Source organism: Oncorhynchus keta, chromosome 37, assembly GCF_023373465.1.
Source record: "Oncorhynchus keta strain PuntledgeMale-10-30-2019 chromosome 37, Oket_V2, whole genome shotgun sequence".
Classification (NCBI taxonomy): Eukaryota; Metazoa; Chordata; class Actinopteri; order Salmoniformes; family Salmonidae; genus Oncorhynchus; species Oncorhynchus keta.
The window spans coordinates 4,015,634-4,033,470 of record NC_068457.1 but is presented as its reverse complement, the minus strand read 5'-3'; the positions used below and the strand labels follow the sequence as shown (position 1 = coordinate 4,033,470).

The window sequence follows — 17,837 nt, the reverse complement described above, 5'->3', positions numbered from 1 at the left end:
TTCAACTGGAAGCCAGTGGAGAGAGCGGAGGAGCGGGGTGATGAGAGAACTTGGGAAGGTTGAACACCAGACGGGCTGCGGCGTTCTGGATGAGTTGTAGGGGTTTAATGGCACAGGCAGGGAGCCCCGCCAACAGCGAGTTGCAGTAATCCAGACGGGAGATGACAAGTGCCTGGATTAGGACCTGCGCCGCTTCCTGTGTGAGGCAGGGTCGTACTCTGCGGATGTTGTAGAGCATGAACCTACAGGAACGGGCCACCGCCTTGATGTTAGTTGAGAACGACAGGGTGTTGTCCAGGATCACGCCAAGGTTCTTAGCGCTCTGGGAGGAGGACACAATGGAGTTGTCAACCGTGATGGCGAGATCATGGAACGGGCAGTCCTTCCTCGGGAGGAAGAGCAGCTCCGTCTTGCCGAGGTTCAGCTTGAGGTGGTGATCCGTCATCCACACTGATATGTCTGCCAGACATGCAGAGATGCGATTCGCCACCTGGTCATCAGAAGGGGGAAAGGAGAAGATTAATTGTGTGTCGTCTGCATAGCAATGGTAGGAGAGACCATGTGAGTGATGTCAGATTGTTAATAAAACTGATTATAGACCAACTTATTATACTGCTTTCATGTGTATATACAGAAACATCTGCAACAATTATCATATTACATGTATTTTTTAAACAAGCAGGTTTTTCAACTTGTAGAAAACAGCTAGCTACATTTTGAAGTGCTGCATTTTGATTAAAGTGGGTCACCAACGCAGTAAGTGTAACACAGCTCTTTTTTTGTTAGTCACTTTTTGTTAAATAATACTCTTTCAATTCAGAGCCTTGATTTTCCCCTGAGGCTAATATCCCTATCATGCTGCAATCAATTGAACAGGACACACGATAAGGTAGAACATCATTAATATACTCCTACTACAATGTTAAAACATTTTACATTGTAGTAGGAGTATGTTCATAATTTCACAATGTTAAAACATTCTACATTGTGACATTATTTCATTGATATCATGAAACAACTCCATGTATTTTCTGATGTTTGATCAGAGATCTTTTATCAGAGTATCTCTTGTCACATTGATTATAGCTATAAGGATTCTCTCTTGTGTGTGTTCTCTGGTGTATAGTCAGAGAGCCAGATGTAGTAAAACTCATACCACATTGATCACAGCTATAAGGTTTATCTCCTGTGTGTGTTCTCTGGTGTATTTTAAGTTCTGATGAAGATTTGCAACCTTTCCCACAGTCAGAAAAGTAATGAGATTTCTTCCCTGTGGGTCTCTGCTGGTGTTTCGATGTGGAGAGACTCTTCTCTGCCTCGTCAGCATCATGAGGTTGTTGAGGCCCACCAGAGGATCCACGATAGTCACGTCTCTCTCCTGTGTGAACAAAGTCGGACAGGTGGTTTAAGGCCCACAACAGCAAAAATCCACTGTAAAAAGGTGATGCCAACAGCGTAGGCATTATGTTGTACAAACAATGACATCTGTAATGAATGTTGATTATTTGACATTTGTCTTAAGACAGTCAAGTGAACAACAATAGTCATATTTTGTCTTGTTTTCCATGAGTAGTAACATTGACGATTGTATGCTAGAAATAAGTTTTAAAGTTGTTGAAATCCTAAGCAGTGTGCCAGACAACTTTTGGTCTCCAATATAGGCACCTTTCTGTAGGTCTATGTTGTTGTTGTTGTTAGGTGACGTTATGGGTCCTACAGTAGGTCTATGGTATTGGTATAACTAGGGATTTCCACATTAGCATGAAGGAGTTTCTGCAACCAAATTGCGTTTTAACAAACAGAGGGCACAGAGCGATGCACCTATTTGGAGATATCTGATAGTATTTACGCACCCACCACTAATGATTTGTGGAGCTTCTCAAAGTAATGTTTTCTTCACCTCAAACAGCAAGTAAACAAAGTTCCTCAAGTATTTGTAAAATATTTCCAGCCCTCACTCTTTATAACCACTCGACATGAAAGGCAAAAATGTAATGCTCTGATCCAGTGGAAATGTCATAAAATATCTGATTACTTCTTATCCCTTACACAAATAGCCTTCAGCTGTGTCTGTTCCAAACTCACTGGCGCGGGAAACTCTGAGGGCCCAGAATATTTTATATCAAGTTTCGGACCGACCTAGGTGATAGAACTTGAAACATTGTATGAACTATGTAGATAGGCCATGCGCAGCCAAAGTGATTTATTTTTATCTGGATATTTCTAGCTGTTTTTATTTGTTGGCTTTATGTAGGCTATTTTTTACATAGTTGGCAATGGCAATAAAAGTTACTTTTAAATTTGTATCATTTTCACTTTGATTTATATAGAATATAGATTAATCACAGATAATGATTTTGAGATACAAGTACTATTATAATTATTATTACAATTATAAATTAAATGAAACTGTTCCAGTAAAATGTGAATACGAAAATCATAACTGGCACCAGATCAGTAGAAATGGTCAGATAAATTGGCACCAAATGGAAAAGACTGCTGTTGTAGCCTATTACTGGAAACTTCAGTAGCGTAACATCAGAATTTACGAAGGCCAGCAGCAGTGTGAGGAGAATGCTAAGGAAGAGTTTTTTTTTCTCTTTTTCTTCTGGTTAGGCTATCTTGATCTCTGGTTCCCTCGAGTCATTTGTGTGTCTCAATTATTTAATAAAACGGGTGATTTCTATGTTGATGATGTAAAGAATATTTGCTTCTCTGTGGTGTGTAATGAGGAACAACCAGACACTGCAAACATTTATGAAATTGCTTATTCCAGTTACTAATAAGCATGCACCCATTAAGAAAATTACTGTAAAAAAAAGAAAATTACTGTTAAATTCCAGTGGATTGATGAGGAATTGAAAAATGGTATGGTTGAGAGGGATGAGGGAAAAGGAATGGCAAATAAGTCTGGCTGTACAACCAATTGGCAAATGTCCTGCAAATTGAGAAATCATGCGACTAAACTGAAGAAAAAGAAGAAAAAGACAATGAAACAAAGATAATTTGCAAAGAATGATTGTAAAAAGCTTTGGAGAACCTTGCATACAATTTTGGAAAAAAAAGGCAAACTCTGCTCCATCATTAACTGAATCAGATGGCTCATCCCTCAAAGCCCACTACTTTTATGATTTTTTCATTTGCAAGGTTAGCAAACTTAGGCATGACATACCGGCAACAAACGCTGACACTCCACTTCCAAGGAAATCTGACCAAATTATGAAAGACAAGCATTGTAATTTAGAATTCCGTAAAGTCCGTGTGGAAGAGGTGAAACAGTTATTGTTGTCTATCAACAATGACAAGCCACCGGGGTCTGACAATCTCGATGGAAAATTACTGAGGATAATTGCGGACTATATTGCCACTCCTATTTTCCGTATCTTTAAGTGAAGCCTACTAGAGAGCGTGTGCCCTCAGGCCTGGAGGGAAGCTAAAGTCATTCGACATGTCCTATGCTCTGCATAGTTAGCTCCAGGTAAAATGTTGCACTTATTCAGCCATTCTGTGACCAAAAACAAGCTACATATGGACAGTACCAAAATAAATATGAATATGAGCAGAACCTGTGTCCTAGACAGGTTAATACATTTAGCAAGCTAGCTAGCCCGCTAACTAGCGATTAGCAGCTAACATTATTTGAGCAACACCTCGCTAAGAAAAGACCATCTTTTGCCTTTAATGTAATGGCATGAAAATAATTGGCAGAATATTATACAATGACTTATCAACAGCTCTAACAATTTGACCCCAACAGGAAATGTACACTGGCAGTTATGGAAAGACCCATTTACTATATAACCATTGATTCTTGAAGAATATAACTTAAATTCTTCAAATGTTTCAACTGTATTACCCCACCAGAAACTAACACATAAGCTTGTATAACACCACTGTTTGTGAACTAATACTATATGGCTGAGGAGTAGGGTCGATCCAAGCGTTCTGACCTCACAAGGACAGTAAAGCACCCAAGCTAACTGGCTAACGTTGGATAGCTTGCTAGACACAAATGAGAGAAAATCTCACTCTTACCATTTTACTTGCCCTAGCAGAGCTGGTTAGGCTGTTTTCATGTTATCCAGAGCGTTGGTGACTAACTGTGCTGCTGGCAACAATTTAATTGGAGCTTTTTTGCAGATGTTTACCGAGCGTTATTAAATTCATCAGTTATTCTGCTCTCTAGTCAGGTCAATAAACATTGGGTAGTTAGTTAGAATATAGTTACTTTACTGGCAAGTTTGATGGAAAAGTAGCCAACTAATGTTAAGTAGCTAATTAACATACCGATACATACTGCTGTAAAGATATGCTATGCGTTTTGTAAGGATAGTGTAGCTAACATAACGTGTAACGTAACTTATTTGAAAAGTCATTACTTTATTACATTGCTCAACATTTGTCATAATTAGTTAAAGCAATGAATTTGTATGCGCTCTAGTTGGACTTTGGCTGCATATTTTCCTCCATTTTCTTCATATGTGAAGAATTGCATTATGGACCCTAAATTACTGCGTGTTTACATCATATTTTGTCGAACTTAGTACGACATCCGGGAACTTTTGGCATACCAACTACATCATACTATGACCAATAAGCATACTATATACTCAATTAACATCACAAATAGTACGGTTAACCACCTCGGTAGCTTGCTAACCAACATAGCTGAAAGATTCAAGCTATTTATACGCCTTCGGTGTATATTAGCTACTGTGTACTCGACACACTTCTGTCGTATCTACTTGTTAACCTATTTAATGTAATATTACGTTATTTTGTATTAGTCTGCTATAGTAGCTGGCTGGTTAAATTAGCACAAGCCTAGTCGCTAATGATGGCTAGTTAACATCCCTGACCATGAGCTCCCTAAACTTCTCTCCTCCTGTTAAAGAAGAGGAGGTCTGCTGGATGGAGAAAGAAGCTCTGGGGCTGAACATTGTCGTGAAAGAGAAGAAGGAAGAAGAGAAAGACGATTTTGGAATGAAGGATGAAGAGGGGGAGATTACTGTCACATTAGAGGAGGACGAAGAAGAGAAGACTGGAGATCTGATTAACACCAGTAATTACAGTGAGTACTATCTTATAAAACAGGGACATTGATCTGATTATCACCAGTAAATACAGTGAGTACTATCTGAATAGGGGCACAAACTCTGCAGTTGTTGAACTAATGTGCGATTTTTAAAAGGCCGTTCTACACTTGAATATGTTTTTGTACTGTATGAATTGTTCATGACGTCCTCCACAGTAAAGTATAAACACACTAATGGGAAACAAATAAATGTTTTGAGCAAAATAGTGTTTTTTTTGACAACTGCAAACTAGAAGGAGTGAGTAATGTCATAGTAAGCCCTTCAAGGAGTTGGCTTGATAAGAAGTCGTGATGTCATCCAATAGGCGACTGATCTTCATGTGAAATTCATTGTTCTTTTTAAAATCCTTCCTGTTCTGTCAAGTTGGTTTTTGATCTAGAAAGCCATTTTCAAGTCTTACCATAGACTTTCAATACGATTTAAGTCCAACTGTAACTAGGCCACCCAGGAACATTCAATGTCATCTTAGTAAGCTCCTCCAGTGTAGTTTAGGTTATTGTGTGGTTTAGGTTATTGTCCTGTTAGTACAGTTTTTTGTATTCAGATATCTGAAATGCACTCTACCTACGTAACATTTAGTGTTCGACTTATATTATGCTGGGAAAACAGTTTTCATGGGCACAGAAATCCTAAATCATTTCAGAGTTTGCTAAATCCAATGGTTCTAACCGAGAGTCACCTTAACTTTATCGACAACACCCAAATCAATACCGTCATTAACGCGGTTCTTCAATAATTACACATTCTTAACACTGTTTAGTTACAGTCACATGTTCAACTATCATCAATCATTTTCTGAATGGCAGTAAAATCGGGGCAACAGGTAGCCTAGTGTTAAGAATGTTGGACTAGTAACCGAAAGGTTGCAAGATTGTAAAAATCTGTCGTTCTGCCCCTGAACAAGGCAGTTAACCCACTGTTCCTAGGCCGTCATTGAAAACAAGAAGTTGTTCTTAACTGACTTGCCTAGTTAAATAAAGGTAAAAAATAAATAAATGACAAACATCACGACATGCAACAACAACCAACGTGCTTCTTCATTCATTACTCTGGTAAAGACAGTTATGCCGTGCTCCATGTTGGATCCAACATCCCTAACAAATTCATGTTTATAATGTTATTGTCTGCTTGATTTATAGTAGGGTCTCGTTAGTCCGTTTGGAAACAGAGATACTAATCTCATAATGTGTAGAGAACTGTTCCTTGATGGATAGGCTATTGTACAACACAAAGAGCTATTTTCTTATCCAGGACATTTAGAATGACAACACAGTTACATAGTAGCCTAGTGGGATTATTCACAAAATGATCTGGTTATGAAATGTCATGACAAAGACATTTTATTGTTCATGTTTCACCTGAAATATTAAATGATTTATAGTCCTAGGTCTTTGTTGTTAGGTGAAGTTATGGGTCCTACAGTAGGTTTATGTTGTACAGTGAGGGGGAAAAGTATGCTGATGCTGTACGTTTGCCCTCTGACAAAGAAATGATCAGTCTATCATTTTAATGGTAGGTTTATTTGAACAGGGAGAGACAGACGAACAACAAAAAATCCAGAAAAACAAATGTCAAAAATGTTAGAATTTGATTTGCATTTTAAAGAGGGAAATAAGTATTTGACCCCCCCCCCCCTCTCAATTAGAAATATTTCTGATTCCCAGGTGTCTTTTATACAGGTAACGAGCTGAGATTAGGAGAACACTATTAAAGGGAGTGCTCCTAATCTCAGTTTGTTACCTGTATAAAAGACAGCTGTCCACAGAAGCAATCAATCAATCAGATTCCAAACTCTCCACCATGGCCAAGACCAAAGAGCTCTCCAAGGATGTCAGGGACAAGATTATAGACCTACACAAGGCTGGAATGGGCTACAAGACCATCGCCAAGCAGCTTGGTGAGAAGGTGACAACAGTTGGTGCGATTATTCGCAAATGGAAGAAACACAACAGAACTGTCAATCTCCCTCGGCCTGGGGCTCCATGCAAGATCTCACCTCGTGGAGTTGCAATGATCATGAGAACGGTGAGGAATCAGCCCAGAACCACACGGGAGGATCTCGTCAATTATCTCAAGGCAGCTGGGACCATAGTCGTCAAGAAAACAATTGGTAACACACTACGCCGTGAAGGACTGAATTCCTGCAGCTTCCGCAAGGTCCCCCTGCTCAAGAAAGCACATATACATGCCCGTCTGAAGTTTGCCAATGAACATCTGAATGATTCAGAGGACAACTGGGTGAAAGTGTTGTGGTCAGATGAGACCAAAATGGAGCTCTTTGGCATCAACTCAACTCGCCATGTTTGGAGGAGGAGGAATGCTGCCTATGACCCCAAGAACACCATCCCACTTGTCAAACATGGAGGTGGAAACATTATGCTTTGGGGGTGTTTTTCTGCTAATGGGACAGGACAACTTCACCGCATCAAAGGGACGATGGATGGGCCATGTACCATCAAATCTTGGGTGAGAACCTCCTTCCCTCAGCCAGGGCATTGAAAATGGGTCTTGGATGGGTATTCCAGCATGACATTGACCCAAAACACACGGCCATGGCAACAAATCAGTGGCTCAAGAAGAAGCACATTAAGGTCCTGGAGTGGCCTAGCCAGTGTCAAGACCTTAAACCCATAGAAAATCGTTCTTCAGTGGTCCCTGAAGCGTACGATCACACCCGTGTGTTTAGAACACTAATTTAGAATGCTCGTTTAGAACGGCAGTTTCGAATGACGCAACAATCAGCGTTTGAGCTGGCCACACTTTTTTTTTTCAGAAACTATTTACACAAACACAGTCCTTACAAAGTTATGTCCAGAATGTCAGCAGTTTATTTTTGGATGCATTGTTCAGATATTCACAGAAGTAAATATAGCATAACACAATCATCCTAACCTGAAAAATGTAGGCTACATTTGTCCTAGCACTGAGGAAAGATTGACCCAACACAAGCAGTCATATTTTCTAACTCTCGGCTGACGTAAACTACAATATGAGTTAGCTAATAGCAATTACTATATATAATTAATCACATCACGGGTGAGCTCACCATTGATCGAAATAACTAGGTAAAACACTATAGAAATCGAAAGTAATCCGACGATTAGTTTCAGCCGGCGCAGCCATGCGTTTTTTCCTCACAGAAACCGAAGATAATAAGAGAAGACAAGATGAGTTTGGTCTGTTTGTAGTATGCATGTTGAAGGGGTGTGTCCGTCGTTCACATCCCACCATTAATTTCCAGAAGTCCTCAAAAAATTTGAACTCTTACTCACCTCATTTTGTATAACATCTTTGGTCAAACAGATGTGAATCCCAGAATGCATTGTATGTCAACAAACATGGCTACACAGCTGGAATTAGCTTAGCTCATCATAATCAGTACAACCTTCAAAAAAGTATGTTACACACATAATATGTGCCCATTACAATCTGTGCAAGAATCGGAATGCATGATTTGTCATCTAGAATTGAAAACATGTGAATAAAACCGTAAATACACAAATAACTGCCACACAAAACATTTTCTGATAGTGATGTATTGATACAAGTGGCGCGTGCCGGCAGTCAACCACGTAACCTCCCACTCTGCGCCATTCAGTGTTGTTGTTTATATATGTAGCTAGTGAGCTAAGCTGTAGCATTAACAATGTCTTTCAAAAGGAGACAACTCACAAATGTGGAGATTCTGGAGATTTTTTAAAATTCTGACAATGAGTCTGAGTATGAAAGTCAGGAATCAGATTCTGACAGTGACAGTGAGGAGCTGCCCCCCAACCTTGTAGCCATTGAGAACCCTGAATCTGAATTTCCCTTGTCCACTGAGGAAGTACCAGGTCCCTTTGAAGATGCTGGTGGTGATGGAGGCAGACCGACAGTGGATGAAGTACAGGAGTTCTGTGGTAGCTGGAAGGCCACCAGTCATTTCACCCCACCTGGCCCTGCTGTCTGCTTTGACGAGTCCCAGCCTGGAGTGCAACGCCCCTTGCCATTTCCAACTGAGGCAGAGTGCTTCAAGTTGTTTCTGACAGAGGAGCTGGTGGGAGACACAGTTGAGGAGACCAATCGCTATGCCTTAGAGCTACAGGAGAAGAGAGAGCCAGGAGTGAGGGGGAAACTCGCTAAATGGGTGACAACCACAATTAGTGAAATGTATACCTTCCTGGTGACAGTCCTTCTCATGGGAATAGTAAAGAAGAACTCCCGAAGAGAATACTGGAACACAGATCCTATGTTTGCAACTCCCTTCTTTGCCTCCCTCTTTTCCCATGATCGCTTCCTAGTTCTGCTGCGATGCCTGCATTTCGTCAACAATGCTACTGCCATCCTAAGTGACCCGTTATACAAAATAAGAAATGTTCTTATCAGCCTGACATCATTGAGCACATCTGCAGCAATAAGTGACTGACTGACCTGACAGGTGACTTGACAGGTGACCTGCCATGATACTATGCCTTTAGAGATGGGGGTGGAAATGCAGTTGTTGTTCAGTCACTGCATGGATATTAAATATGGGTTATGCACTTTCAGTTTTTGTCCTCTAGTAAAACAAGTTGTTGAACCAACTACCAGTACTGCAATAAAATAGATGAATATTACATATTGGCATGTGTGTTTTCTTGCTATGTTTTCATCCAGTACAACTGTTAAGGAGTGTACGTTAGCATACAAAAGCTGTCCTCATTCTTCAGCTCCAAAGATGTCCAGCTCCAGTTATGATATTGGCAAATAAGGTTTCTGGTTTCTGAAAGTACAGAATAAAGAGGAATTATTCATTAGAATACAATATATGGATATAGCAATAAAACAATACTACAAAGAAGTAACATAATAAACACTGCTATAAAAAAAATAGTTTATTGCATTGACAAAATCACAGATTTGAGTTATAACAGTAAGAAACTAACTGTTGAGCTCCACAAGGGGGCAAGGCAGGGCAGAACAGAGCTATGCTTAATAGACCAAATAAACAAACCATGGTCATATTTTTTATTTATTTAACTAGGCAAGTAATTTAAGAACAAATTATTATTTACAATGATGGCCTACACCGGCCAAACTCGGACAACGCTGGGCCAATTGTGCGCTGCACTATGGGACTCTCAATCACAGCCAGTTGTGATACAGCCTGGATTTGAACCAGGGAGTCTGTAGTGACGCCTCTAGCACTGAGATGTAGTGCCTTTGACCGCTGCACCACTTGAGAGTCATAAGGCCATGGTAGCTTCAGAATGCAACACAAGATAATACTTCTCTGACGCATGTAGCATTGTTTTACAGAGCTAATAGAAGAATGTGGCTACATAAGCACGATTGACTATAACACCATAAAAGTTATAAAATGAGTAACGTTTCCTCACGTGTCCGCGGTGATAAAGAATATACACAAATATATTATGCTCCATACATACAGTACGCAACACGTGTGCGGATCCTGTTCTGACGGGAGATTAGAAAATGTCTGCAGACGTGAACTGTACAAACAATTGGGAAGTGCTTGGGGAATTTTGTCCGTGTCAGAAATGTCCCAACATTTTAATTATCCGCAAAAGTTGTTAGTGTTTCATACTGGAGAGGGAATGCAGATCAACGACGCTGGACAGAGTGGAATCAGGTGTATCAAAAAAGGCAGTTTATTGGCCAAAGATATCTTGTTCTACATCGTGCACGGATCTAGTTCATATAACCCGATGAGGGGTCAGGTGAAAAAGAGACCTTATTCAAAGGTTACATTCATTGTTATACATATAATAAAGTAGGTGGAGTCTTGTCGTTTTGGTCCTCTGACTGGTCACAAAGAGTTGGAGGCGGACCTTGCTCTAGCCAGAGCAGGCCCCATTGGTGCATAGCAGAGTCTTGTTCTCTGAGCTCCCTTTGACCTGGACTGAGATGTGGTAAGGTGTGTGTGTTCATGCAAGCAAGTATTTGTGTGTCAGGAAATCTGATACAGGAGAGCAGAGGGGGTCGTGAAAGAAGAGAACAGAGGGGGTCAGTTTTATGGCTGGGTGTATGTGTTCTTGCGATGGAATGTCTTTGTTTCCTGGGGTGGTAAGACAACAGAGCTGAGGGGATAGTGTTAGGGGGGGTAGTTTTATTGCTGGCTGTGTGAGCTAGTTCCTGTTTTAGCAGGGGTATGTGAAATGACTTGAGTCAGGCGGTTTGGCTTGGCGCTGTATAATATATGAGCTATGTGTATGAATGTTTACATATATATATATATATATAACAAAGTAAAAATGACTTTTTTTATGGGAATGAATGAGGAGGCGGAACACACCTAAATTCAATCTGTTTTTAGAAAATAAAAACTTGTTTGAAAATCATTTGAAATTGAAAACAACCTATAAATATAAACAGGCTGTGTGCTTTAGTTTGAGGGCAGCGCGGATAAAATGTACTGTTACGTATCAATCACATTCTGGAATGGAGAGAACATTCTAACATCACGTGCATAAAAAATCTCACGCATGAAAGGGTTAAAATGCAAATCAATTTATAACATTTTTGACATGCGTTTTTCTAGATTTTTTTGTTGTTATTCTGTCTCACTGTTCAAATAAACCTACCATTAAAATGATACACTGATAATTTCTTTGTCAGTGGGCAAACGTACAAAATCAGCAGGGGATCAAATACTTTTTTCCCTCACTGTATGGGTCCTACAGTAGGTCTATGTTGTTAGCTGAAGTGATGGGTCCTACAGTAGGTCTATGTTTTTGTTAGGTGAAGTTATGGGTCCTACTGTAATATTCAGAACACATTGTGAAAACTAAAATCTTCGCTCACCATTTTGGCTCCATGCAGATATTCTAAATCCATAAATAGTGGTTTCCTCATTACCAAATATACTACATCCATAACTAGTGCTTTCCTCATTACCAGATACAGTGGGGCAAAAAAGTATTTAGTCAGCCACCAATTGTGCAAGTTCTCCCACTTAAAAAGATGAGAGAGGCCTGTAATTTTCATCATAAGTACACTTCAAGTATGACAGACAAAATGAGAAAAAAAATCCAGAAAATCACATTGTAGGATTTTTAATGAATTTACTTGCAGATTATGGTGGAAAATAAGTATTTGGTCAATAACAAAAGTTTATCTCAATACTTTGTTATATACCCTTTGTTGGCAATGACAGAGGTCAAACGTTTTCTGTAAGTCTTCATAAGGTTTTCACACACTGTTGCTGATATTTTGGCCCATTTCTCCATGCAGATCTCCTTTAGAGCAGTGATGTTTTGGGGCTGTTGCTGGGCAACACAGACTTACAACTCCCTCCAAAGATTTTCTATGGGGTTGAGATCTGGAGACTGGCTAGGCCACTCCAGGACCTTGAAATGCTTCTTACGAAGCCACTCCTTCGTTGCTCAGGTGGTGTGTTTGGGATCATTGTCATGCTGAAAGACCCAGCCACGTTTCATCTTCAATGCCCTTGCTGATGGAAGTTTTTACCAAAAAGTTATATTTTGATTTCATCTGACCATATGACATTCACCCAATCTTCTTCTGGATCATCCAAATGCTCTCTAGCAAACTTCAGACGGGCCTGGACATGTACTGGCTTAAGCAGGGGGACACGTCTGGCACTGCAGGATTTGAGCCCCTGGCGGCGTAGTGTGTTACTGATGGTAGGCTTGGTTACTTTAGTCCCAGCTCTCTGCAGGTCATTCACTAGGTCCCCCCGTGTGGTTCTGGGATTTTTGCTCACCATTCTTGTGATCATTTTGACCCCACGGGTGAGATCTTGCGTGGAGCCCCAGATCGAGGGAGATTATCAGTGGTCTTGTATGTCTTCCATTTCCTAATAATTGCTCCCACAGTTGATTTCTTCAAACCAAGCTGCTTACCTATTGCAGATTCAGTATTCCCAGCCTGGTGCAGTCTACAATTTTGTTTCTGGTGTCCTTTGACAGCTCTTTGGTCTTGGCCATAGTGGAGAGTGACTGTTTGAGGTTGTGGACAGGTGTCTTTTATACTGATAACAAGATCAAACAGGTGCCATTAATACAGGTAACGAGTGGAGGACAGAGGAGCCTCTTAAAGAAGAAGTTACAGGTCTGTGAGAGCCAGAAATCTTGCTTGTTTGTAGGTGACCAAATACTTATATTCCACCATAATTTGCAAATAAATTCATGAAAAATATTACATATTTTTCTCATTTTGTCTGTCATAGTTGAAGTGTACCTATGAAGAAAATTACAGGCCTCTCTCATCTTTTTAAGTGGGACAACTTGCACAATTGGTGGCTGACTAAATACTTTTTTGCCCCACTGTATACTACATCCATAACTAGTGGTTTCCTCATTACCAGATATACTACATCCATAACCAGCGGTTTCCTCATTACCAGATATACTACATCCATAACTAGCGGTTTCTTCATTAGCAGATATACCACATCCATAACTAGCGGTTTCCTCATTAGCAAGGGGGAGTTTCTGCAACCAGATACACTACATCCGTAATATCGTGACGTCGTATTGGTTAATGTGACGACTGCTGCTCATCGAATGATTAGCGGTTTATAATTGCGTGATTAAATAAATCTGTCAATTATTAACTCATTAACCTGGGGCACCATGGGAAAATTAGTTTTATTGAGTTTCTATTTCCCAAATGATTAACTCAAAGAATTTCAGAATATCGATTTTACAACAGTCGCTAATTAATCAATTTCCTCTACAGTCTCATTCTGAACGTCGCATAATCCGGGAATCTGCATAAACCTGAGTCCCACCAATGAGTCTGTACCACACCAATTTTAGTTGATTATTTATTTACTATCAAGCTCAAATGATAATATGAGATATACATATACAAAACACAGTCTAGGCTATTGAATAGAACTTAGTACAACGGTCCAACACACTATGCTGCGTGTTACCCAAAATTTAAAAGAGAGAGAAGAAGAGAAAGTACACGAGAGAAATGTACATTTATGTGCATTTGTCAGCTTTGCTTATTTTAACCCTAACCTTGCCCCGAACTGCCGCTATTATGGGTCGGAATATAATATAATTACGTGTTAAAGGTCTCCGATGGGAGGTCTCCGCGTGGACCTGGTTCCTCGGATGTTTCACTTCTCTAGTGTTACTCTCTGGTTGTCCTCACAATGTCAGTGTCCTTGTCTTCATGGTCTGTTTCCTCCCCCTTGTTCTAAAAGGGGTCTTCTGAGGACAGCCAGCCCTGCAGCTCAGGGCTCACAGCGTTAGGAATGAAAGCAGTGTAGAGATTCGATGGAGAGTGGTAACCGAGTGGTCCTGCTTGAACTCACCCTATTAGACGCAGCTACTCATCCGTAGCATGGATTTGTTAGAAGGTTCCTTTGTCTTCAACCTCTTGTTGCATTTTGGGTTCATTGACTACTCAGACCTTGGCTGCAGCTCGGGTCAATTCTTAACTCACATGTCTTATACCAAGTAAAGAGGCTGGAGGTCTGGATTTGACTCAGATCCAATTTTAGACAACTAACTTCACATTTCATCTTTACCAAAGCATTCTCTTTGATTTGGATATTTTCCACACAGCGTACAATGTATAAACATCAAGCGTATACTGGGAAAACTCTTGCCGTTCCAAACTCATTGTCCTAAAGTCCAATTATTGCATGTTTAATTCTCTGAGGCTGGTTCTCTATAGTGAGAGGACAAAGTAATTTTGTCTGCAACCAAAGTGTGTGTGTTTTGCCCTCGTGCCGCAATTTTAGCAAACACAGAAAGGGGCCTATAATGACCAAAATACCAAAAGTCGTTTGGCACATTGCTTAGAGTTTCAACAACTTTAACTTATTTCTAGCCTACAATCATCGATTTTACTGCGAATGTGAAAACAAAACAAAATATGTCTATTGTTGCTCATTTTAAGACAATTGTCAAATAATTTTAACATTCATTAGATGTCAATTGTTGTACAACATCATGGCTACACTGTTGGCATCCCCTTTTACATCCCCTATTTTGTTGTTCACACAGGAGAGAGACGGGAGACGCGGGAGCTTCAACTACCTCATGATGCTGACAAGGCAGAGAAGAGTCTCTCCAGATCAGAACACCTCAAGAAACATCAGCGGAGACCCACAGGGAAGAAATCTCAACGCTGCTCTGACTGTGGGAAAGCTTTTAAATCTTCATCAGAACTTAAAATACACCAACGAGTACACACAAGAGCGAAATCTTACCACTGTTTTGATTGTGGGAAGAGCTACTTAAGATCAAATTCACTAAAAGTACACATGAGAATTCACACAGGAGAGAAACCGTTTATCTGTGATCAATGTGGGAAGAGTTTTTCTACATCAAGCCATTGGATTGTACACCAGAGAACACACACAGGAGAGAAACCTTATAGCTGTACTCAATGTGGGAAGAGTTTTACTCAGTCAAGCAACCTGTTATCACACCAGAGAAAACACACAGGAGAGAAATCTTATAGTTGTAATCAATGTGGGAAGAGTTTTACTCAGTCAAGCATCCTGGTATCACATGAGAGAATACACACAGGAGAGAAACCGTATAGCTGTGATCAATGTGGGAAGAGTTTTACTACATCAAGCCATCTGACTGTCCACCGGAGAACACACACAGGAGAGAAACCTTATAGCTGTACTCAATGTGGGATTAGTTTTACTCACTCAAGCAGCATGTTATCACACCAGAGAAAACACACAGGAGAGAAATCTTATAGCTGTAATCAATGTGGGAAGAGTTTTGTTACATCTAGCCATCTGACTATACACCAGAGAACACACACAGGAGAGAAACCTCATAGCTGTGATCAATGTGACAAGAGATACTCTGATAAAAGATCTCTGATCAATCATCAGAAAATACATACATGAAGGAGTTGTTTCATGATATCAATGAAATAAAATCTCACAGTGTAGAATGTTTAAACATTGTAGTAGGAGTATTTGAATAATGGAGAACCCTAATTGTTTGCCTCCTGTTCTATTGATTTCAGCATGATATGGGTATTAGCCTCATCAGTGGAAATTGTTTTGTACTTTGCTGCATTCATCTTTCCCTTAATCTTGATCAGTCTGCCAGTCCCTGCCATTGAAAAATATCCCCACTGCATGATGCTGCCAACACCATGCTTCACCGCAGGGATTGGGCCTGGTTTCCTCCAGACGTGACGCTTGGCATTCAGGCCAAGAGTTCAATCTTGGTTTCATCAGACCAGAGAATCTTGTTTCTCATAGTCTGAGAGGCCTTTTGGCAAACTCCAAGTGGGCTGTCATGTGACTTTTATTGAGGAGTGGCTTCCGTCTAGCCACTCTATCGTAAAGGTCTGATTGGTGGAGTGCTGTGTAGATGGTAGTCCTTCTGGAAGGTTCTCCCATCTCCACAGAGGAACCTCTGGAGCTCTGTCAGAGTGACCAGTGGGTTCTTGGTCACCTCCCTGACCAAGGCCCTTCTCCCCTGATTGTTCTGTTTGAAATGGATGCCAGCTCTAGGAAGAGTCTTGGTGGTTTCAACTGTCTTACATTTTAGAATGATGGAGGCCACTGTGTTCTTAGGGACCTTCAATACTGCAGAAATGTTTTGGTACCCTTCCTCAGATCTGTGCTTTGACACAATCCTTTCTCGAAGCTCTACGGACAATTCCTTCGACCGCATGGCTTGGTTTTTTTCTCTGACATGAATTTATGGCAGGTGGGCTCCAATGAAGTTGTAGAAACATCTCAAGGATGATTAATGGAAACAGGATGCACCTGAGCTCAATTTTGAGTCTCATAGCAAAGGGTCTAAATAAGGTATTTCTGTTTTTCACTTTGTCATTATCGGGTATTGTGATGTCATTATGGGGTATTGTGTGTAGGTTGATGAGGAAAATATTATTTAATCCATTTTAGAATAAGGCTGTAACGTAACAAAATGTGGAAAAAGTCAAGGGGTCTGAATACTTTGTGAATGTTCTGAATATGCTGTTGGTTTACTGTTAGAATAAGTTGTATGACTACACCAATACTGTTAAAGCAATGATGCAGAGACCTAGAAAATACATGGCCAACCTTGCTGTTAGAGATCTAGCTACTGGGTGTGCAGGTTTCTGTTCCAGCCCTGCACTAACAGCTGACATTGTGCTGATTATTTGGATTAGACACTATTCAACTATTCAATCATGTCTTGTTTTGGAGTCAGATGGATGTCTATACCCACTGCCCATTTCCACAGGTGTTCTTTATGATAGGAAATAAAGGGCTGATTCACAGAATGAACTATAGTGTCTTTTTGAGTCATTGAACATTCCCTGTTTGTCCGGTTTATTGAGTTATTCTAATTTAGTCTGATGATATTGTACAATCATTTTTTAATTCTGCTACATTTAAAAATTATTTAATTATTTAAAGATTTATTTAGCTAGGCAAGACAGTTAAGAACCAATTCTTATTTACAATGATGGCCTACCGGGGAACATTGGGTTAACTGCCTTGTTCAGGGGCATAACGACAGATTTTTACCTTGTCAGCTCGGGGTTTCTGGCCCAATGCTCTAACCACTAGGCTACCTGCCGGCCCATAGGCGTGTCCAATGCAGACATGATGGATTAGTATTGACCTCGTAGACATGTCCAATGCACTTGTTCATGTGGTTTGTAGTTTCGATACTGAAACAGGATTTGCTAATCCTCCCACATTGTTTCCATGTTGCTGAGATGTTTTCTCCATTTGAAATGATACTGTTAGAAATGGGTAAAGCACTCACACATCTGAGAACTTGTGTGTGTTCATCATTAGTTAAT

The 17,837-nt window shown here is 40.2% G+C and overlaps 1 protein-coding gene across 3 annotated transcripts in view; it reads left to right on the top strand.

The window, feature by feature from the left end:
* The window catches only part of LOC118370084 (zinc finger protein 883-like), a 151,955-nt gene that overhangs the window by 9,653 nt on the left and 124,465 nt on the right, over window positions 1-17,837 (top strand). Inside the window, exons 3-4 of one of the 3 annotated variants that reach the window (XM_035754878.2) lie at window positions 4,895-5,071; window positions 15,065-17,313. In XM_035754878.2, the coding sequence (XP_035610771.2) occupies window positions 4,895-5,071; window positions 15,065-15,930 (1,043 nt within the window). In that variant the 3' untranslated portion in view covers window positions 15,931-17,313. Of the gene's footprint in view, window positions 1-4,894; window positions 5,072-15,064; window positions 17,314-17,837 lie in introns of those variants that run through there. The other 2 variants (XM_052498860.1, XM_052498859.1) reach the window with 2 other exon arrangements.